The following is a 17,709-nucleotide window of genomic DNA, read 5'->3' as shown; positions in this document are numbered from 1 at the left end:
AGGTGTTTGTGCAAGGTGTCTGTGAAAGTGTTTGTGACCAGCTGCACAAGAGTTCTCTGGGTTCATGTGTGCTGGTGTAAAGAGCCACAGTTGTCAGCTCCCTTGAGAAAAAGATTCCAGAAGGTTTTCCCACACTTTTGATGAAAGTACAGAAAATGGACAGACTTTTCTTCTCTCTTCTCCCTGGCACAACTTCCATCATGACAACCACTAAGGAGAAGATGGAAAAATATGGTTCTTTCTCTATCAGATGAGTGGTTTAGTCTTCAGCTTGTGTATTTGGAGTTTAGGACTTATGGGGAAACTTCCATCCTGATAGTTGTTTCAGTGGCTATAAAAGCATCTCTGTTTCACATCAAATGATATCATGGCTTTATGCAGCCTGATAAAAGCATGGGCTGTTTAACCTCTTATCCTTCTCAACAAGGAAAGTGAATCTCAGGGACAGCCTAGTTACTTAAATCCATTCAATGATCAATCTGTTTAACTGATTCATTAGCTTAAAGTGTCTGAAGCTCTTGTGGATAGGTGACAGTGACATAAACCCTTGTATTTTCTCTCTCAGAGCATTATTTAAGCTTTTTTAAAAGCACCATAAATAATTTTTATTTTGAGGAGGCTGCATAAGTGGTGGTTACCACGAAATCAGCGTTAGTGAATCGTGTGGGGTAACAGCTGGGATGGGGAGTGGGCCTTTATAGCACACACAGCGTTTTGTAACTCTCCTGTGGCTGGCTCTATTTTCCATGGCTTCTGGGAATTGAACCTTTCCTGTGACTTTGAAGTGCTTCAATTGCTTTGTGAAACTTCATAGTTGGTGATTCATTGGTACATGTTCAGCTGTCCTCCTGTTAGAACTACAAAGCAGTTAAGTTAAATCTATCTCCTCTTTTATCTGATTTTTGAGCCTGCCCAGTGCAGTGAGGCACCAAACAACTACTCCTACACATCAAATTATGACTACATGGGTTTTTAGTTTACTTTGTAGTTTTGGACATTCTTCCTTGAAAAATGATGCCAAAGTGATACTGTTAAAGGGGAGGGAGATGGAGACCGGTGTCTGTAGGAACTGGATAGAAGTGCAAGCTTTCCTCCCCCCTCCAAGCTGTGCTCTCAGGGGTAGACTGAAAAGGCAAATGAAGGGGAGAGTTCAGAGTTGTTTGGGGACATTTAGGACCACAACTGGAGCTGTGCTGTTGGCTCCTGCTTTATGCCAGGCTGGGCCAAATGGCCTGGTGATGATTCCTTCATGGACCACATTGAGGATGACTCTGTAGTTTGGGTGTGCAGTGAAGCAAGGTCATTGTAGTTCTTCCACAAACACTACTACCTATGTGCTCTGTGCTTAGCTGTAGTTTATGTTCATGAAAATAAGATTTGTGCAGCTTTGAGGATTGTAATCATCATGCTGATGACAACAACAAAAGGGGCTGAGTGGGGGCTTGCTGTTTGTCTGAATGCTGACAATGGTGGTTTTTGCTTGTGTCATTTCCATGCCCTGCTGTGATGGTGTGTGTCAGTGGGAAACAAGTGTCAATGAATCCAGTGGTTCCCAGGCTTTGGTGCCTGAGCTGTCTGATTAAAAGTAGCTCCTGCTGGTGAGTTTGGGTTTTTCTGTGCTTACTGGAGCTGGAAGAGTGTTGGCAATAACATTTGGTTTTCAATTGAAGTGTAACACAGAAAACGCATAAAAAAACCTGATAGAATTGAGATTAGATGTTCTGCTCAGTTTTAAAACTGAATGAGAAGGGCTTTGGATCAGTCACAACAGCTTGAAGTAATAAATTTTACCATTTGGTATATCCAGTAGGTGCTGGTGGTAAACTTCTCTACCATCATAAATTTTATTTTAAAAGGCCTTTTAAATTATCTGCTTTGCACTCTGCCTGGCCTAAGTGACTTTCCATTTGGTTCTCTTTTCCTTCCCACCAATTTCTAAACTGAGCATAGATGGGTGAAACAGCAATTAAGCTCCTAATATGTGAATGCCAGGGCAGAACTTCCATATTGAATTCTGGGCTATATCCACTACACAGACTCCTATGTACATTTAATTCTGTCTTGCCTTGGCATGTCACAGTAACACTCTTGCAGTTTTTCTTGCCAAGTTTTGAAGGTACATCTTCTCTTGGTGTCTTGTGTCAGGTTCTTTGCAGACCAAGGCACTGTGTAGTGTAGCTTTTCGCAAGGTTAAGGAATTTAGCAGGGTTTTGTAAAGTGGAATCTCTTTGACTTGTCACTTTATATTAAGTCAAGACTCAAAAACAGCTTTGCTGCTGCCTCTCATGCCAGCTGGTGTGACCTATTGGAAGATGTAAGCCCTGATCCTCACTTCCAGAGGGTCTTGGACACTGCAGGTTTGAAAGGTTAACATGGTTGGACTTAGGATTATGATTTTAAAATGCTGTTAGATCAACATTGAGTATCTCTGATCTTTCTGTAGAGAGCAGCTTTACTTTCTCCTGGGAATCCAAAAGATGCAAGTATACAGTGTTACACTGCAAAGAAAGATAAAACTTCAGAGACAGACCAGCAAGTTGTATTCTGCTTTTCATTGTGCCTTGTCACCTGAAAAGGTGCCACATCTATAGGGCAAAGCAATAAAAAGTATAAATGTAAGATACCCTGGGCATATGTTCTGAGCTTGCCTGGATATTGGAATAGTTCCTATTTTCTTCAGCATCTTATGAATGTGGAGGAGTGGAGTTGCTGGCAAATGCACAAGACAGTCGTTAGGCCTGTTAAGTCTGCAAAAAGCTCAAGCTATTGATGTTGACACTGCAGCTTCAGAGACAGAACTGAGCAGAGTTATGTGCATCTGGACCTGTGACTCAACAAATACTGCTTGTGGTGTGACCAGGCAGTTTCCAAAGTCAAATTACTTCAGGCACGTGACTGGCACAGAAAATCACAGGATTTTCCTAACCAAATCTGTAAGTCACTGCCTGCCTGCCTGGAAGATTCAACAGCCTGAACTCAGCATCTAATAAAAATACAAGTTTTAAGAATCTTTCATTGCTGGCTCTGTTCCAGTGCTAAGGTTTTTTCCAGCACTGCAAGCAAAGAGGATGTCTCCAGAGGAGCTCTATGCTACACTTCATGGCAGTCCCACGCCACCACTCAAAGAAATGCTGAAGAGAAAAACAAATAGCCAAAAATTGAATCTTTTTTTGTTGAAAAGGTTTTCTCCTTGTTCCTGGGTAGTATGAGGGAACAATTATTCCCACACTTCCAAGTTGATACAGAATCAGCTGTTGTGCCTGAGCTCTTCCATTGTGCTGAACTTGCAGAGGTGTTTCTCTGGCTCCTGCAGAGTTCAACATCCACACAATGCTTTCATTTTGAAACATGAAAAAGAAACCCTGGCATTATCAGATTGATACTCTGATTATTTTTTATTTGTAAGGAGCTCAACTGCAGTGTAAAGACCTTTCTTTTGCAGTTCCCCTTGCCAGAAATCCCTGAGCTTTCTGGTGCTACTTTGATTGTCTAAATGTGTGAGCAAGTACAGCTGAAATACTTTCACAGTATCACAGTCACAAAATTCCAGACTTAGGAAGGAGTGTGGGCTGCAAGGGCATTTTTAATGAATTGCTTTCTATTGCTTCCAGTCTCTGAAGAACTCTTCTTAAGCAGTCAAATAGGGTGACAAGAAAGCCAGAATCAGATGTGATTTTAATTTGAATGGCACTGAAATGTGGCAGCCAAGAAGATGCTCTGTTCTCTGCTACAGAGAGCAACTTCACTGGGAAGGGAAGAAGCCCAGACCCAGTTTTCCTAATCTGATGAAATGTGCTGAATAATTCAGTATCAGAAATGCATCATATCTGTCTGAGTCACTGGGGATTTGAGGGACAGAAGGCCACTGCTAGGCTAGACTTGCATCCTGGAAAAGCTAAAAGTGTCTGCTTGGAGCTCCCCAAAAGCCACATGAAGCCACTGGTTTATCAGAACATTTAGTGGATTTGATCTGTGGGTTTCAGGCTGGTCAACTTGCCTATTAGAGGTATGTGGAGGTCTGGGTTCAGTGTTGAAATTAATATGCAATTGAATTGGAGATGTTTTCCCATCCCATATTGGCACTCTGTTTGTCAAGAGCCAGTTGGTTTTTTTCCCTTTCATCCACTGGTGTTCATCTCTCACTGGGAGAAGGGGATTGTTGGAACCCTTTTTTTGTTAGTGGAAACACTCATTCCAGAGTGTTCTTCTCCTAAACTTTTCTCTAAACCAAGACACTAGCAGAAGGAAAAGTTCCCAAAGTTTGCGATCATTTGGTTGTACAGAGGGGTCGTGGGCACAGAAATCAAGCAGTTAACACAGAAGCAAATTTTTCAAAATGAGTGGTTTTTCTGCAGCTGAACTTTGCTTCTTGCGCAGTTTGCAGTTGCTTTATTGCAGTGGGCTTTGTTTCAGCTTTATAGCTGTGGTGGGTGTCGAGTTGCCATAGCTACTGGGCATTATCCTGCTTTTATGTGGGCTCCAGAGTGTGTTCCAGGAGGATCAGGTGCAACTTCTGAATAATTGATAGTATCCAGAAAAAGGGAATAGGAATTTTGTCTTGGAGGCCATTCTTTACACTGTGCTCTGCTGTTACCACCAGTGAAAATGTCAATAGCCATAATCCTAAGAAAGCTTCTCCATATAACATCTGAAAGAATCTTTTTCATTTTAGGACATTGTTGCATTGTTGAATACAGTTGTGCCCTTTGAAATATTGTCTCGGATATAAATATTCCAGTGGATCTTGTAACATCAGCTTCCCTGTGTGACAGGACTGGGAGTGCACCCTTCCCACAGGGCTTCTCTGCAGGCTCCAGAAAATAGCAGGCTCCTTTGATTTCCTTCCCATTTAGCATTTAGGGATGTCACTGGAGAACAGATGCCATGAGCAGATGGGTTTTGATGGCCAACAGGCCAGCCCAGCCTGTGTCCTGTTGAGCATCTGCTGTGCAGCACTGCTGGGTACCAAATGGGGTTCTGCACGTCTGGGCCTTCCCAGCTTGTTAAAACACGGGAATCACAAGTCCTGGGATATTAGACATGCTGTTTGTGGGGGTTTCTCAGTGTGAGAAGATGCTTTTTTCCTGTGCCAAAGGGTCCAGGCAGCTCCTGAGATAGCCTTTTTTCCTAATTGCATCATGCTGTTGACATGTATGGAGGAGTGACCAGTGTCTCCATGTCTGGAGGTGAGGGGCAAAGGAGCACAAATTCTGAGGTGATGCCTAATGAAAGGCTCAGAGGTGTCCTAAAAGTATTTTGTCTGCTTTATTTAAAATATTAGCAAAGATTAACACATGACAGAAAAAAACCCCAAAAGCCTGAGCACAAAACCAAAAAACCTAAAACTGAATATTCAAGATCTTCATATATATATATAAATACATAAATTGGTATGACGAGATCCGGAGGCTGGCAAAAGGAAAGCAGCTGAATTAAATGAAGTTGCACACTTGGAGCCAAGAGGCTGTTTAATCATTGGAATGAGTTCTCAAAGCAAGGTGTTTTCCCAGGTATTGTCCAGCCAAAGGTCATTTAACTGGGGTTTTTGAGGAAGTAACTTGGTAAAATATCCATGGCATGTGGGAGGTGAGCCTGGCTGAGGTCCCTCTCCTTTACAACTGTAGCTCAGGAACCCTTGAAAACTTGATACAAAGGTGACATAATGGATTTCGGCTCCAGAAGGGTCACTGATTTAAATGAGCAAGGATTTTGGATTTCACTGGGAATAAATAGTTAGTATTTACATAGTTATTTCTATTTTCATGCTTGCAGGAGTGCATGTCTGATGTAGAGCCAGGTAAACACAAAGATAAGCACAAAGCACAGAGATAAGGCATGGCCAGGTGAGTCAGCAGCCGACCTGGAAAAGGCCCAGTGTCTCCTGGATGCCTGGCTGGGGCAGTTTTGTCTTTTTGTTCTTTTCAAACTCAGCTGTTTGAAATCCAGCATATTCTCCAGTCCATGGAGAGCTGTGATTCATGGAGATCCACTCTGCCCTGACCCACAGGTTGTACACCAAGGAATCCTACCCTGAATTAGTGCACAGGGTAAAAATGGTTTAAAAAAGCCTTTTTCCTGTTAGTATCTGTGATGGACTTGCAAGGCATTCCATGAAAGAGTTGTTGAGCACTGGCATTGTAATTGCTGGGGAGAAGTTGTTCATGTGTGAGTGAATTTCACCAGCAGAAAGAATTAGTGGGTGACTTCTACAGAGGGAGGTTTGAACCTCAGTGTTATGAGGTGATTAACTGCTTCTTGGCTTAAAATAAAGGCTCTGTGGATGCAGAGGCAGGAGAGACTGAAAAAGTGTCTGCTGTGCACTTGGTTTTGCTTTCCCTGGTGTTACTTACAGCTGGGGTTTTACCCTGGCATTGCTCAGTCCTGCCTTCACCCTGTTTTCTCACCACTTCTTTCCTTCAGAGACAGGATGGCTGTTGTTTCACAAGGTATTTCTGGAATTTTGTTCTTGCCGTGTTTCTGTGCTTTTAGGCACAGAACTGCAAATACTACCTTTCTTTGGAGATGAATCTAAATAAGATTGTTTCCTTCATCTGCTCACATCTTTAGTTTTTTGCAGAAACTGTAATTGGTTTGTGTAATTCTATTGCTAATAAAAAATCATGGATGGGAACCTTGGAAGAACTAAAAACAAACCAAAAGAAGAACTATGTCTACAAACCTTTTAAAAAATATTTCCCCCAGTACATTTCCACACAAAGCCTTGCATCATCAGCAAAATCTGATCCTGACAGAAAACTAGGAAGCTATGTGATGTGCAGCTTCTGCTTCCAGTTTGATGTTTGGAAATAGGTACCTCTGAGTAATAGTTTTCAAAGAGATGTGGTATTTTCTTAGCAGGTTGAAGTTGAAGTTTATAGGAGAGATTCTAAGAAGCTTCCTGGCCTGGGAGACCCTGACATTGACTGGGAAGAGAGTGTCTACTTGAACCTCATCCTGCAGAAGGTAACTGGGATGCTTATCTCATTTGCACTATTTATGCAGTTTGGCCTTTCAGAATCTAAATGAGCCTAAACTGAGATGTTCATTATTTTTCAAGAGTCCTAATAGCTTTCTAACTGTATGCAATGAAGCTAGGCTGAGTTTTATGCTCTGTAACAATGTTTTGCAAAAGGAAAGCTTCATCCAGTTTAATGTTTTTTGAGAATGAATGAGACTTAGATAAGCAGCATTTCCTTTAGAGTTCACTGGTGCAGCTAAGAGAGAAGAGTGTAAATGTAGTGTCATAAATTATGCTGAGGGGTTACTGCTCTTCACAACATAACTTTGATAAAATATTTGGGGGTAGAAACATGAAGCTAGAACTAATTATTTCTTTAATTGACTTATAGGTTGTTTGGTTATTGTGTGTGTTACATTATGGCTTAGGAGAGCTGAATATGACTGTAATCATTTGAGATCCCTTAAAGGTTTTGCTCATTATGATCTCAGAATGGGAAACTGTTGGCTCAGGCACACATCCTTGAAAATAAATTGTTTTCATTCTCTCTCCTTCCTCCCAGAAGTCTCCTTGCAGAACTCTGCAGAGAGCAGATTTTGCCTTTATTTGATGCTCAATAAACCCAGGATACATTTGCCACAGTCAGAATTCAGAGATGTTACTACAGCTGGGTACTGCTGTCCAGAGCTATTGTACTTGCTCCCTATAAGTCTTTTCAGGTTGTTTGGAAGGCTGTGCTAGTGTTTTCTGACCTCTGTAACATGTCACTGCTGTTCATTAGTGTCTCTTTTTCCTGTTCAAAGGGAGGAAATCTTTTCCATTTCTATCCTGAAGTGTGCTTAGGGGTTTGTGGGGGTGGGTGTGTGTGTGCTGCTTATTCCCCCAGCTGAAATTAAGCTCGTGATAAACAATATTGGCAGGACTTTTCCTTACCCATCAGTTGAGCATTTCAACAAGCAGCTGTACAAGAGATGTCGATGTCACTGAGTTAATGAACAAACACAGGTTCCAAACAATTGGTTCCAAACCCCTTGGTTCCAACCAATTCCTTTCCCCCAGTAACGAATTAAATACTCTAATAGGTTTAAGTGAAAAAAAAAAATATATTATGAAAATATTAAAAAGTTGGAGATGATTCAGTATAGTAAAGAGAGCAAAGAAAATGGCAACACCAAAATATCTTACTTTTTAGACAGACAACTAAAAAAGAAGTCAGAATGTGTTCTGCTTCATGCTCACGAATGTTTTGTTTTCCCAACTCTCAATGTTAATTTCTCTGTCTGGTGCCCTGTTCCAGCTGGATTATGTGGTGACCTGTGCTGTGTGCACACGCTCCGATGGAGGAGATATTCATATTCACAAAAAGAAATCTCAGGTGAGCTTCCCCTTTTCTTGCTTTGGATCAGAGGTGGGTATCCAGTATTACCTAATCCTAAAAACTGCTCCAAAACTGGAGCAGTGGTTCTCAGGCTGTGGTCTGACAGATTCATCCTCCTGAAGCAGCTCAAGTCTTTGTATAGTGATATTTCTTGATAGTTGTCTAGATTTGAGATCTAAATGTCCTTTATAGCCCCTCTCAAAGGATTGTGAAGACCCCTGCATGCTTCAGGCTGTGTATCTTTGCTTGCTGGATTTAGGAGAGAGAGGGAAGGTACCAGGGGGAGGAAGGAATATGATGCCCAACTGTTCCCCAGTCTGAGACTTAATCTGAAATTGTGTGAGATCTGGAATATAAGGAGCCTTCAGGGTAAGTTTCTAATATAGAGCTGCTAAATGGCAGGCAATTTACTGATTACCAGTTTGGTTTTTTATTATTTTACAAGATTTTAAGTCAAACTGCTCATTCCTTCCACAGGCTTTTATCTTTTGTGTGCAGTTAATCCATAGTGGAAGAGACTGAATAACAAGGATAAAGGGGATAAGAACAAGAAACCTGAGGCTTCCCCACTCAATTTCAATTTGCAATGTAGACCTTGCAACAACTTCTGCTAGCTAGCAGAAATTCTTCTTTTAAAAGGATCCTGTTGCATTTAAATGGCTGTTTCTCCCAGGCTTTCCATTCCCTTAGTTCATGCAGCTGCTTGTGTGGCTTTACTTAAACGGTCCAATGCTCTTTGGTTTTTAATTATGTTTAACCACTTTAAAAGAACTTTTGCTTTGCCTACAAACAGAACTAGCAATGCTGATTTTGTCTTTGTGATTTACATTGATTACACATAATCTTTTTCTTTAGAGGCTCTTGAGATGCCACTTTGCACTGCTGATTTAAGCCTGTTCTTTCTCATTGCTTTTTTCTCAGTTGGCTAGTCCAAATTTCACCACAAGTGAACTTCTGCAAATGTTTTTGAGAAAAATCTGTAAATATTATTTGCAGATTTGAAAACTAGAAAGGAGAAGATGAGGGATATGCTCTTATTGCATGTAAGCATTATTTAGAATGAAGAGGAAGTTTTTTGTTCCTCCTTTCTGGACTCTCCTATTGTGGGACTGCTTAGGAATTGTTGTCTTCCCTTTTCCACATAAACTTACCAGTACATACCAGAAACATTTCAACGTCAGTGTGTTGACATATAGAGAAGCAAAGGCAATTCCATATGCTGTGAAAGCATGTTTTCAGTTGGGCATTTCATTGTCACATCCACTATTGAGGCTGTTGGTTTTGGATAAAGAAAATCCAGCTGGTTTGGATCTGCATTTCTGCTCTGATGGTTCTTGCTTTACAAAATGTTTCTCCTGCCCATATGCAGCCAGATGTTGATGGCCTAAGATTTGCTGTCCTACTTGAGACCGATGACAAATTTACTCTGCTCACACAAGTGAGTGCCTGTGGCATGAAGCCAGTATGAAAAAGGCTGAATTTATTTTGCAAACTGTTGGCTTAACAATAATATCTCCACAAACTGTATTTTCCTCAGGTGTGCCTGATTGGAGATGAATTTGTGAGGGTGTTTTGTTGTTCATTAGCTGATTTGAGGGAAAGAATGCCTGGAAAAGGTCCTTGTTTCAGGCATTGGTGCAGGTAGCATTTTTGAGGAGTCTGATTGCTTTCTAATGATGTTTAAGGCCAGAAACCTTTGTTTTTAATTCTATTCAATATGCATAAAGGCTGCATAAGTGCAAATAAGGAAAAGCAACCCTCTCATAATTATCTAATATCCTTAATTATGTTTTGTGTTCAATGGTTTGAGCAAGAATGTCATGAACTTGACAACCTGGTCACATCCATAGCTTTTGGCATGTTCACAGTGGGCTAAGATTTGACAGGTTTCTTTAATTCAAGGCTTTGTTTGTAAACAATTGTGAAAGCAAAGAAATCTGCTTGGTATGTATTCCTTCTCCCTCCTTACCTACTCATTAATCTTTTTGGAATAATAAAACCTAAAGCTTTTATCTGTTTAAACAAAGTCACTAAAGGAGTTCAGGAACTCCTTGGGAGGGAGAAACATGTGAGAGGAAGCATAGTGATAGGGAAATAAATAGTAACACAAGATGCAGATGAGAAACCAAGTGAGCCATTGTCTTGGCTTTGTCACCAAAACTGCAGGAAAAGCAAAAACTCTTCGAAAACCTTTTTAGTGTTAGAGAATCAAAGCATTACTTGATTCTGGCCAGGATGTTGTCCTGGCCAGGATGTGCAACAGAAATCATTTCACCCACACATTGCCTGGATTGTGCAGAGAAAATCATTCCATCACACATAATTTTTACTCAATTTTTCACATACTTATACAGTCAAAACCCATAGAAATTAATTAGTTCAATGTTCATTGGTTACACATTACACAATTCATAGTATTTGGTTCCCTATTGGTTATCAATCTCTTCACCTTAGATGTTAGTTAGGTTCTCATTCTTCATTCTCTTCTCTCTCTTTTCCCAGACCAGGTGTCTCCTGCCAGGGGTGATGTTTGGAGTTGCTGTTGGTTAATGGTTATCTTTTGTGTATCTTCCCACTCTGTTGAGATGTTAGGCTCATCAGGCCTTGAGTGATGAAGCAGTCCCCTGAAATCAATTCTCTTCCCCCTCACCCGAGGGCAAAGACAAACAAAACCCCTGACTAAAGTTATATTAAAAAAATTTAAACTTGGTGTCATTTCCAACAGTTTGAGATAGTCTAAAAAGAGGTAGGCACTCTGAAATGAGCAAACTCCTCCTTGGTTCCAACCTAGTCCTTTCCCCCAATAAGGAATGAAAACTAAGTGAAAAAATAGCATTTTATTATGAAACAGACACCAACAGTCAGAGGGAAGAAGTAAATAACTGCTAGATACCAAACTGCTGCAACTCAAAACCTGGTGGGAGCAAAGAGAGCCCCAAAATGCCAGAAACGCCTGTTCCCAAAATGGCGCCTGCAGGAGGCAGCCATGTGGCCAAGGCAAGAAGGCGTCACACTGTTCCCTTCCAAGACGGCGCCTCCCAGGTGACTGTGTGTCCCAGGAATAAAGTGACAAGATGGTGGGTTACAAACAGGAACACACTCCTGGAACTAAAGTGATTTCAGCTTTTATTATAAAGCCTAAAGGTTGAAGGGCCTGTGGGTGAAGCAGGAGCATTCCTGACGGGTGAGGATGCTGCAGCAGCAGGGCTGGATCTTCTTCCCTTCTTGAGCAGGGATGTTCCCAATGTTCCACAGTCTCACTGACTCAGATGCCCCCTTTTTATCCTGTTTTTTGTCCCTTTGGATTGGTTTCTTTTTGGATCCTTCATTTGCATGAAGGTTTAATGTGCTTGATTGGTCCTTCACAGTTCTGTCCAGGCTGGCTCATTTTTCCTTGATGGGGTGGTGCACTTTACTTAAGTAGTGCAATACAGTATGTTGAATACCAAATGTCTTATAACTACCATTTCACAATATAACAACCAAACTTTTTAACAGCACGTGCTTAACAATTATTAACTATTTTACAACAGTTTCTAACCCGTTTTTGACAGTGACAACCCTTGCCTTCCTCCTGCTGCTTGTGGGGTGAGGGAAAGGAGCAGCCTGTGGGCACTGGCACAGCATGGCCGGGTCCCCTGAAATCGCTGGCTTTTTTTGGCACTGCAGGGAGAGTTCTCAAAGTTCACTTTAAATAGTTTCTTGTTGCAAATGCAATTTCTACGAGTAGCTACAGTTGCAAACCTAAAGCTGCCACAAAGAGAGAGATTAGATTCTCCATAGTCTTCTTTCCAGGCATGGCTCAGTATGGCCTGGACCCTGAACTCGCTCACTTTTTTTTTTGTCACTGCAGGGAGAGTTCTCAAAGTTCACTTCAAATAGTTTCTTGTGGCAAAATGCAATTTCTACAAGTAGCTATAGTTGCAAACCTAAAGCTGCCACAAAGAGATTCTCCATAGTCTTCTCTCCTGGCATGGCTGGGACTGAAGCGAGGGCTGCTACAGCTGGGCCCCTGTGGAATTTGCTCCCAGACAGCCCAGTATCCTAACTGCAGTCTCCCCTAGACAAGGAAAAAAAACCAAATCAAAATGAAGACAGAATGAAAAATGGAAAGTCTTTGCCTGAACAAAGACCAAGTAGCCTGTGATGTGAATACTATATAGCCAAGAGCCTAGAACCTGCCTCCACACCAATTTCAAAAATGCCCATGATAGCACCCCACACACAAGGTCTGCAGCTGTAGGGTCAGAAAGATACAGTAACAGTTTTGGGGTGCAGGTAGATGTGGAATAAAATAACATTATGAATCTCCCCAGGACAGCCACACTACCCTGACTGACGGAGGTTGATCTTAGTGTGGTACTAAGTAAACAACAACAGATTAATGTAAAGGTGTTGGGTCAGCTGCTTCATGGTGACTTTATTGCACTGTGGCATTTTACTTTGCAGTGCATTGCAGCAACTTAAAGGCACCTGAAAGTGGTGATGAAAAAGTACCATGGTCTACTGTAGTATGGTGAGAGGTCAGGTACACACAGGCACATTTACTGTGAAGGAATGAGTTTTTAATTACTTGTATGTGAAAGGATTTCTCAAGTTCCATTATTGCAAATCTGGCTTTAGTCAGAAACCAGCTCAGCTGTGCTTGCAGGATGCCCAGCATCTCTAGTGTAAGTGAGCAGTGCCAGCCTGAAGTGTTTTGTAATTACTTGCCTTGTAAAATACTTTTGTAATTACTTGCCTTGTGTTTGGTGTGTCTGTTCCCAAGCACATTTAACTGAGAAGTGACATCTCCTTCTGCATCTTTCTCAGCAAGTGTTTGCCTCTCCAAGCAAGCACCCAATGGACAGTAAAGGAGAGGAGTCAAAGATCAGCTACCCCAATATATTCTTCATGATTGACAGTTTTGAGGAGGTGAGTTCCTTGTTGCAGCAGCAAAGTTTTATCCTGTTCTAGTCTTATGTCCCGATTAGCTGTTTTCTTGTACCTTTTGATCAAATGTTTTTGCCAGTTGAGGGTTATTTTCTGCTAGATCTTATTTTATTTTTATTTAACCTTCCTCTCCCTTTAATGTTTGAAATCTGATCTTAAAGCTGGATTTTGACATTGGTGTTGATGATGGGCTAAAGCATGATAGGTAGATGTGAGAGCTGCTCATCTCAACAAGTGATTTGCTTGTGTGCACTGCCTGGAGTCTTGTTGTTTGAAAATGGAACATTCTGCTCCTTTTCAATTTATATTGAAGTTTCCTTGGGTGTCAGGACAGCCATGGGAATCTGAATGTATTTTGATTTGAACAACTTTGCATCAAAGTGTTTCATCTTGCATCTTTGGCAGGTTTTCAGTGACATGACTGTGGGAGAAGGAGAAATGGTCTGTGTGGAGCTGGTGGCCAGTGATAAAAGCAACACCTTCCAAGGGGTGATTTTCCAGGGGTCCATCCGCTATGAAGCACTCAAGAAGGTCTATGACAACAGGGTAAGGAGCTTCTGAAAGACAATGTCCTGTGCAGCAGTGGTGCTCTGACTAGATTTTCTTTGTGGCTGTCAGCTTTTTGTCCTGTTAGATCAGCTACATCACAGTCTGTCTTTTTTGGCTTTGCAAGTTAGCTGAAAGCTGCTGATTTTTCCTCATATAACTGAATATTCAGACTGGGTTCCTCTGCTGTTTGCCAGGAGGAGGGAAGGGAGGGATACATAAACAAAAGTGTGACACAGGAATGGACCTGAACAACAGTTCTTGGAGCCCCTTCATTTTCTTGAAAAGTCATAGATATTTCTGTGTTTAGAGAAAGTATGACTTCATGGGAAATCTTAAACACTGATTACTACCTTGTGATAAAGTGTATTTTTCTTCATTGTATTTTGCACTTGGCTGTATTAAAAAAAAAAACCTGTAGTCTCATTGCCACTGAGAGAAACTTTCTTTGTCTTTTTACTGACATGAAATACCAGCACTTTTTCACCTTCAAATTCAGTACTTAGTGCTGAAATCAAGAGCAAATAAACTTCTCAAATGGTTTATTATGAAGACAATCCTTAGAGGTTTTTAGAAACAAACAAAAGAAATGCTCACAATATCTACTGTGTCTCTAAATCTCGTTGTTTCTACCCTTGTCAGGAGAATTCCTGAATAATTTCCCATCTCCCTGTTTTAAATGTGAGCCATTACACTCTTCCAGCAGGTTTCTGAGAGAACATGGAACAAAAGTTGTTTCATCATCTTGTGGCCTTACACCATCAGCAGCTGGGTTATTAAAATAGGTGGGAATGCAGAATCACTGAAGACAACATAAAAAGAAAGCCCTGCAGTGGAAAGATAAGATTTCATGTGGTAAAGTCACCCCATAGCCTAGGAATGTCCTGACTGACCACACAGCTACTTGACATTATTTTGTTAGATGAAGTAAAATTGTTAACTCTTCAAATATTTCATCATGGCAGAGGCAAAACTTGAAATTTTACTTTTTTTTTTACGGAACAGGAGTAATCTCTATGCTTTTGAAGATTATTTGATATTAGTTGTTTCAGGGAAGGCTTAGATTGAATACTAGGAAAAAGTCCTTTGCTAGAAGAGTTGTAAAACACTGGAACAGGCTGTCCAGGGAAGTGGGGGAGTCTCAGCCCCTGAGATATTTGACAGATGTGTAGATGTGACACTTAAGGACATGATTTAGTGGTGGGCTTGGCAGTGATGACTGAACTTGATGATATTAAATGACCTAACCTAAATTATTCTAGGATTCTGTAATTCTCACTACATTGCAAGCTGATGAGCATCTTGGCCTTTTCATAAACTAATGAAAATTGCAATAAATCACTTACACTTATGGATAAAAGCTGAAAACTTAAAGCGTCATTTTCACTTAGCAAAACCTCGACTGTTTTCTTATTGGTCTGTTCCTTTTTTCAGTTCTCAGTTCAATTTTCAGTTCAGTTGTGCCGACTGGAAATTGAGCCCCTGTGTCTGTTGAAGGGATTTAAAGCTGTCAGGGTGTCCTGGTGAGCCATGCAGTGCAGCTTAGTTGTGCATGGGGCTGGTTCCTTATTTTTTGGCCGTGACAGTGGGAACATAAAAATGCCAGAAATTACTTGGGACAAAGAAGTGACCCCGTTGTGGGGTGTGCTTTGCTGGTTTGAGGGATCTTGTGTGTCTGTCTATTGCTTTTTGGACTCATATGATTGCCCCAGCACAGGCTGCATTGAGTTGAGCACACACCTGCCTGTGCTCTCATGTGCCACAGTGTGTGGACCTGAATAAAAACCTTTTCTCTTATTGTGCCACTGCTTGCTGTGCCTTTTGGGTTGCTGAAGGAGTTGTTTCTTCTCAGAACCTGTTTTTGTCTCTGTAAAATTACTTTATTTTTGGAGATCGCCTCAGATTGTGGCTTAAAATGTTTCTTAGGAATTATTATTCACTGTGGTTCTGCCTTTTTCTTAGATAGCTGCTTTCAGAGGATGTTGTTTTCAAGTGGTAGAGCTGTTATTACATGTTTTTCTCTCCTGTCTCCATGCACTGTAGGTGAGTGTTGCAGCTAAGATGGCTCAGAGAATGTCTTTTGGCTTTTATAAATACAACAACATGGAGTTTGTCCGAATGAAAGGACCACAGGGAAAAGGACACGCAGAGATGGCAGTGAGCAGAGTTTCCACTGGTGACACTTCACCATATGGGACAGAAGAAGATTCAAATCCAGACTCCCCAGTGCATGAGAGAGTAAGTAGCAAACAGAAACACTCTTAAGGTGAAGCATGAACATGCTTTGTTCCAAAAACAGGAGGGCAGGCTATTGGAAATGCAGGGCCACCAACGAGGGGAGAGAATGATGCATCTGACCCCATCTTATCAGAAGGCTAATTCATTACTTTATTATACTATATCATATTAAAGAATACTATACTATACTAAAGAATACAGATAGGATACTTATAGAAAGCTAAAAAGATAATAATGAAACTTGTGACTCTTTCCAGAGTCCCAACACAGCTTGGCCCCAATTGCCCAATGAGTGAAAACAACTCACAGCAGAGTCCAATGAAACAATTACCTGTGGGTAAACAATCTCCAAACACATTCCACACAAGCACAACACAGGACAAACAAATCAGATAAGAATTGTTTTCTTTTTCTCTGAGGCTTCTCTTGCTGCCTTTCAGCTTCCCAGGAAAAAAACCCTGGGTGAAGGTGTTTTTCAGAGAATGTGAATGCCACAGCAGGCTGGAGCTGGGGTTAACTCTCATCCAGGTTCTGCACTTAGGTTTGCCTGTGTGTAATTTGGTTGTGCTCACTATGTGGAATGGATTATTTAACACAGTTTCTCCTGAGCAAATGTTGAATACAGAGATGACTGGATGATTCATACTTCTGGAGGAGTGCTTTGTTGAAACAACAGCAATCTTGATGCCAGGGAAACCAATGATTCTGCCTGTTTTCTAGGAAAAAAAAAAAGTAGATTCCACTTCTGTGCAAAGTGGGATTTACCTAGAAACGTGGAATTTATGTATTACGTAGGTTGCTTGCTAAACCTCATATTAAGTGGTGCTCTTAGGTTGTGCCACTGAGGAATGCTGCCAACACCAAGCCTATATAATGCTAAAGCAAAGATCATGGATCCAGATCCAGCATCATATGTCATACATATGCCTAATTTTAATGCAAGTGCAGTAAAATGCCAACAGAATCAGATGCCATCACCACAGATGCTGATTTGGCCTTTATTCAATCCTGAGCCTTATTTTCCATTGAGACATTTTACCTGGTTAATGGGGATTAGGTGACATGTCTTCAAAATAACTGCACAGACCTGGCTGGGTCAGTACCTGATGGAGTCTAGCATGGTTTTCTGTGTAGTGCAGCTAACCTGTATCATTTAAAGATCTGCAGAACAGCTTCTAGAGGTCTCCATGCAGGCAGTGAAGTTTTTGTTTCTGACTTGGTAAAAGGCAATATGAGCTACCAGCACAGAACTCATTAACTGGATGTTCTTGCTCTTTACCACAGAAACATAGCCAGAAGACATCAGGCCTGGAGGAACAACATGATTTTTTTGTCTCCAAGGCTTTCAGTGTCAGCTGGAAAATGTAAAATTAGATTTGATAATGTGTTACCGCTGCTTTTTGCTAATGTTTTTAATGCTGATGTGTCTGTTTCTGGTTCCCCCTGCAGTTTGATATGAAATGACTCCCAAATTAAATACAGAGACAAGCACAAATTAGAAATGAAATGTGCTGGGAAGAGGATCAGTTGGATGTTACAATGTCCTTTTTTTTTTAGCATTAATGGTAGAGGTACAACATGGAGTGAGTTGTGTTTTGCACTCAACCTGGTTTGGCTGCCATCATCACTCCATGTCACCTGTCTCTCATTTCTTTGG

General features: G+C 41.1%; 1 protein-coding gene across 2 annotated transcripts in view; it reads left to right on the top strand.

The window, feature by feature from the left end:
* KIAA0930 (KIAA0930 ortholog) overlaps positions 1–17,709 on the top strand; it is a 52,796-nt gene that overhangs the window by 24,518 nt on the left and 10,569 nt on the right. The window contains exons 3-7 of one of the 2 annotated variants that reach the window (XM_058805473.1): positions 6,859–6,963; positions 8,256–8,333; positions 13,149–13,250; positions 13,674–13,814; positions 15,858–16,052. In XM_058805473.1, the coding sequence (XP_058661456.1) occupies positions 6,859–6,963; positions 8,256–8,333; positions 13,149–13,250; positions 13,674–13,814; positions 15,858–16,052 (621 nt within the window). Of the gene's footprint in view, positions 1–6,855; positions 6,964–8,255; positions 8,334–13,148; positions 13,251–13,673; positions 13,815–15,857; positions 16,053–17,709 lie in introns of both variants that reach the window. The other variant, XM_058805471.1, reaches the window with a different exon arrangement.

Source organism: Ammospiza caudacuta, chromosome 5, assembly GCF_027887145.1.
Source record: "Ammospiza caudacuta isolate bAmmCau1 chromosome 5, bAmmCau1.pri, whole genome shotgun sequence".
Lineage (NCBI taxonomy): Eukaryota > Metazoa > Chordata > Aves > Passeriformes > Passerellidae > Ammospiza > Ammospiza caudacuta.
The sequence above is the reverse complement of the archived record's forward strand: the minus strand, read 5'-3'. Positions and strand labels throughout refer to the sequence as shown.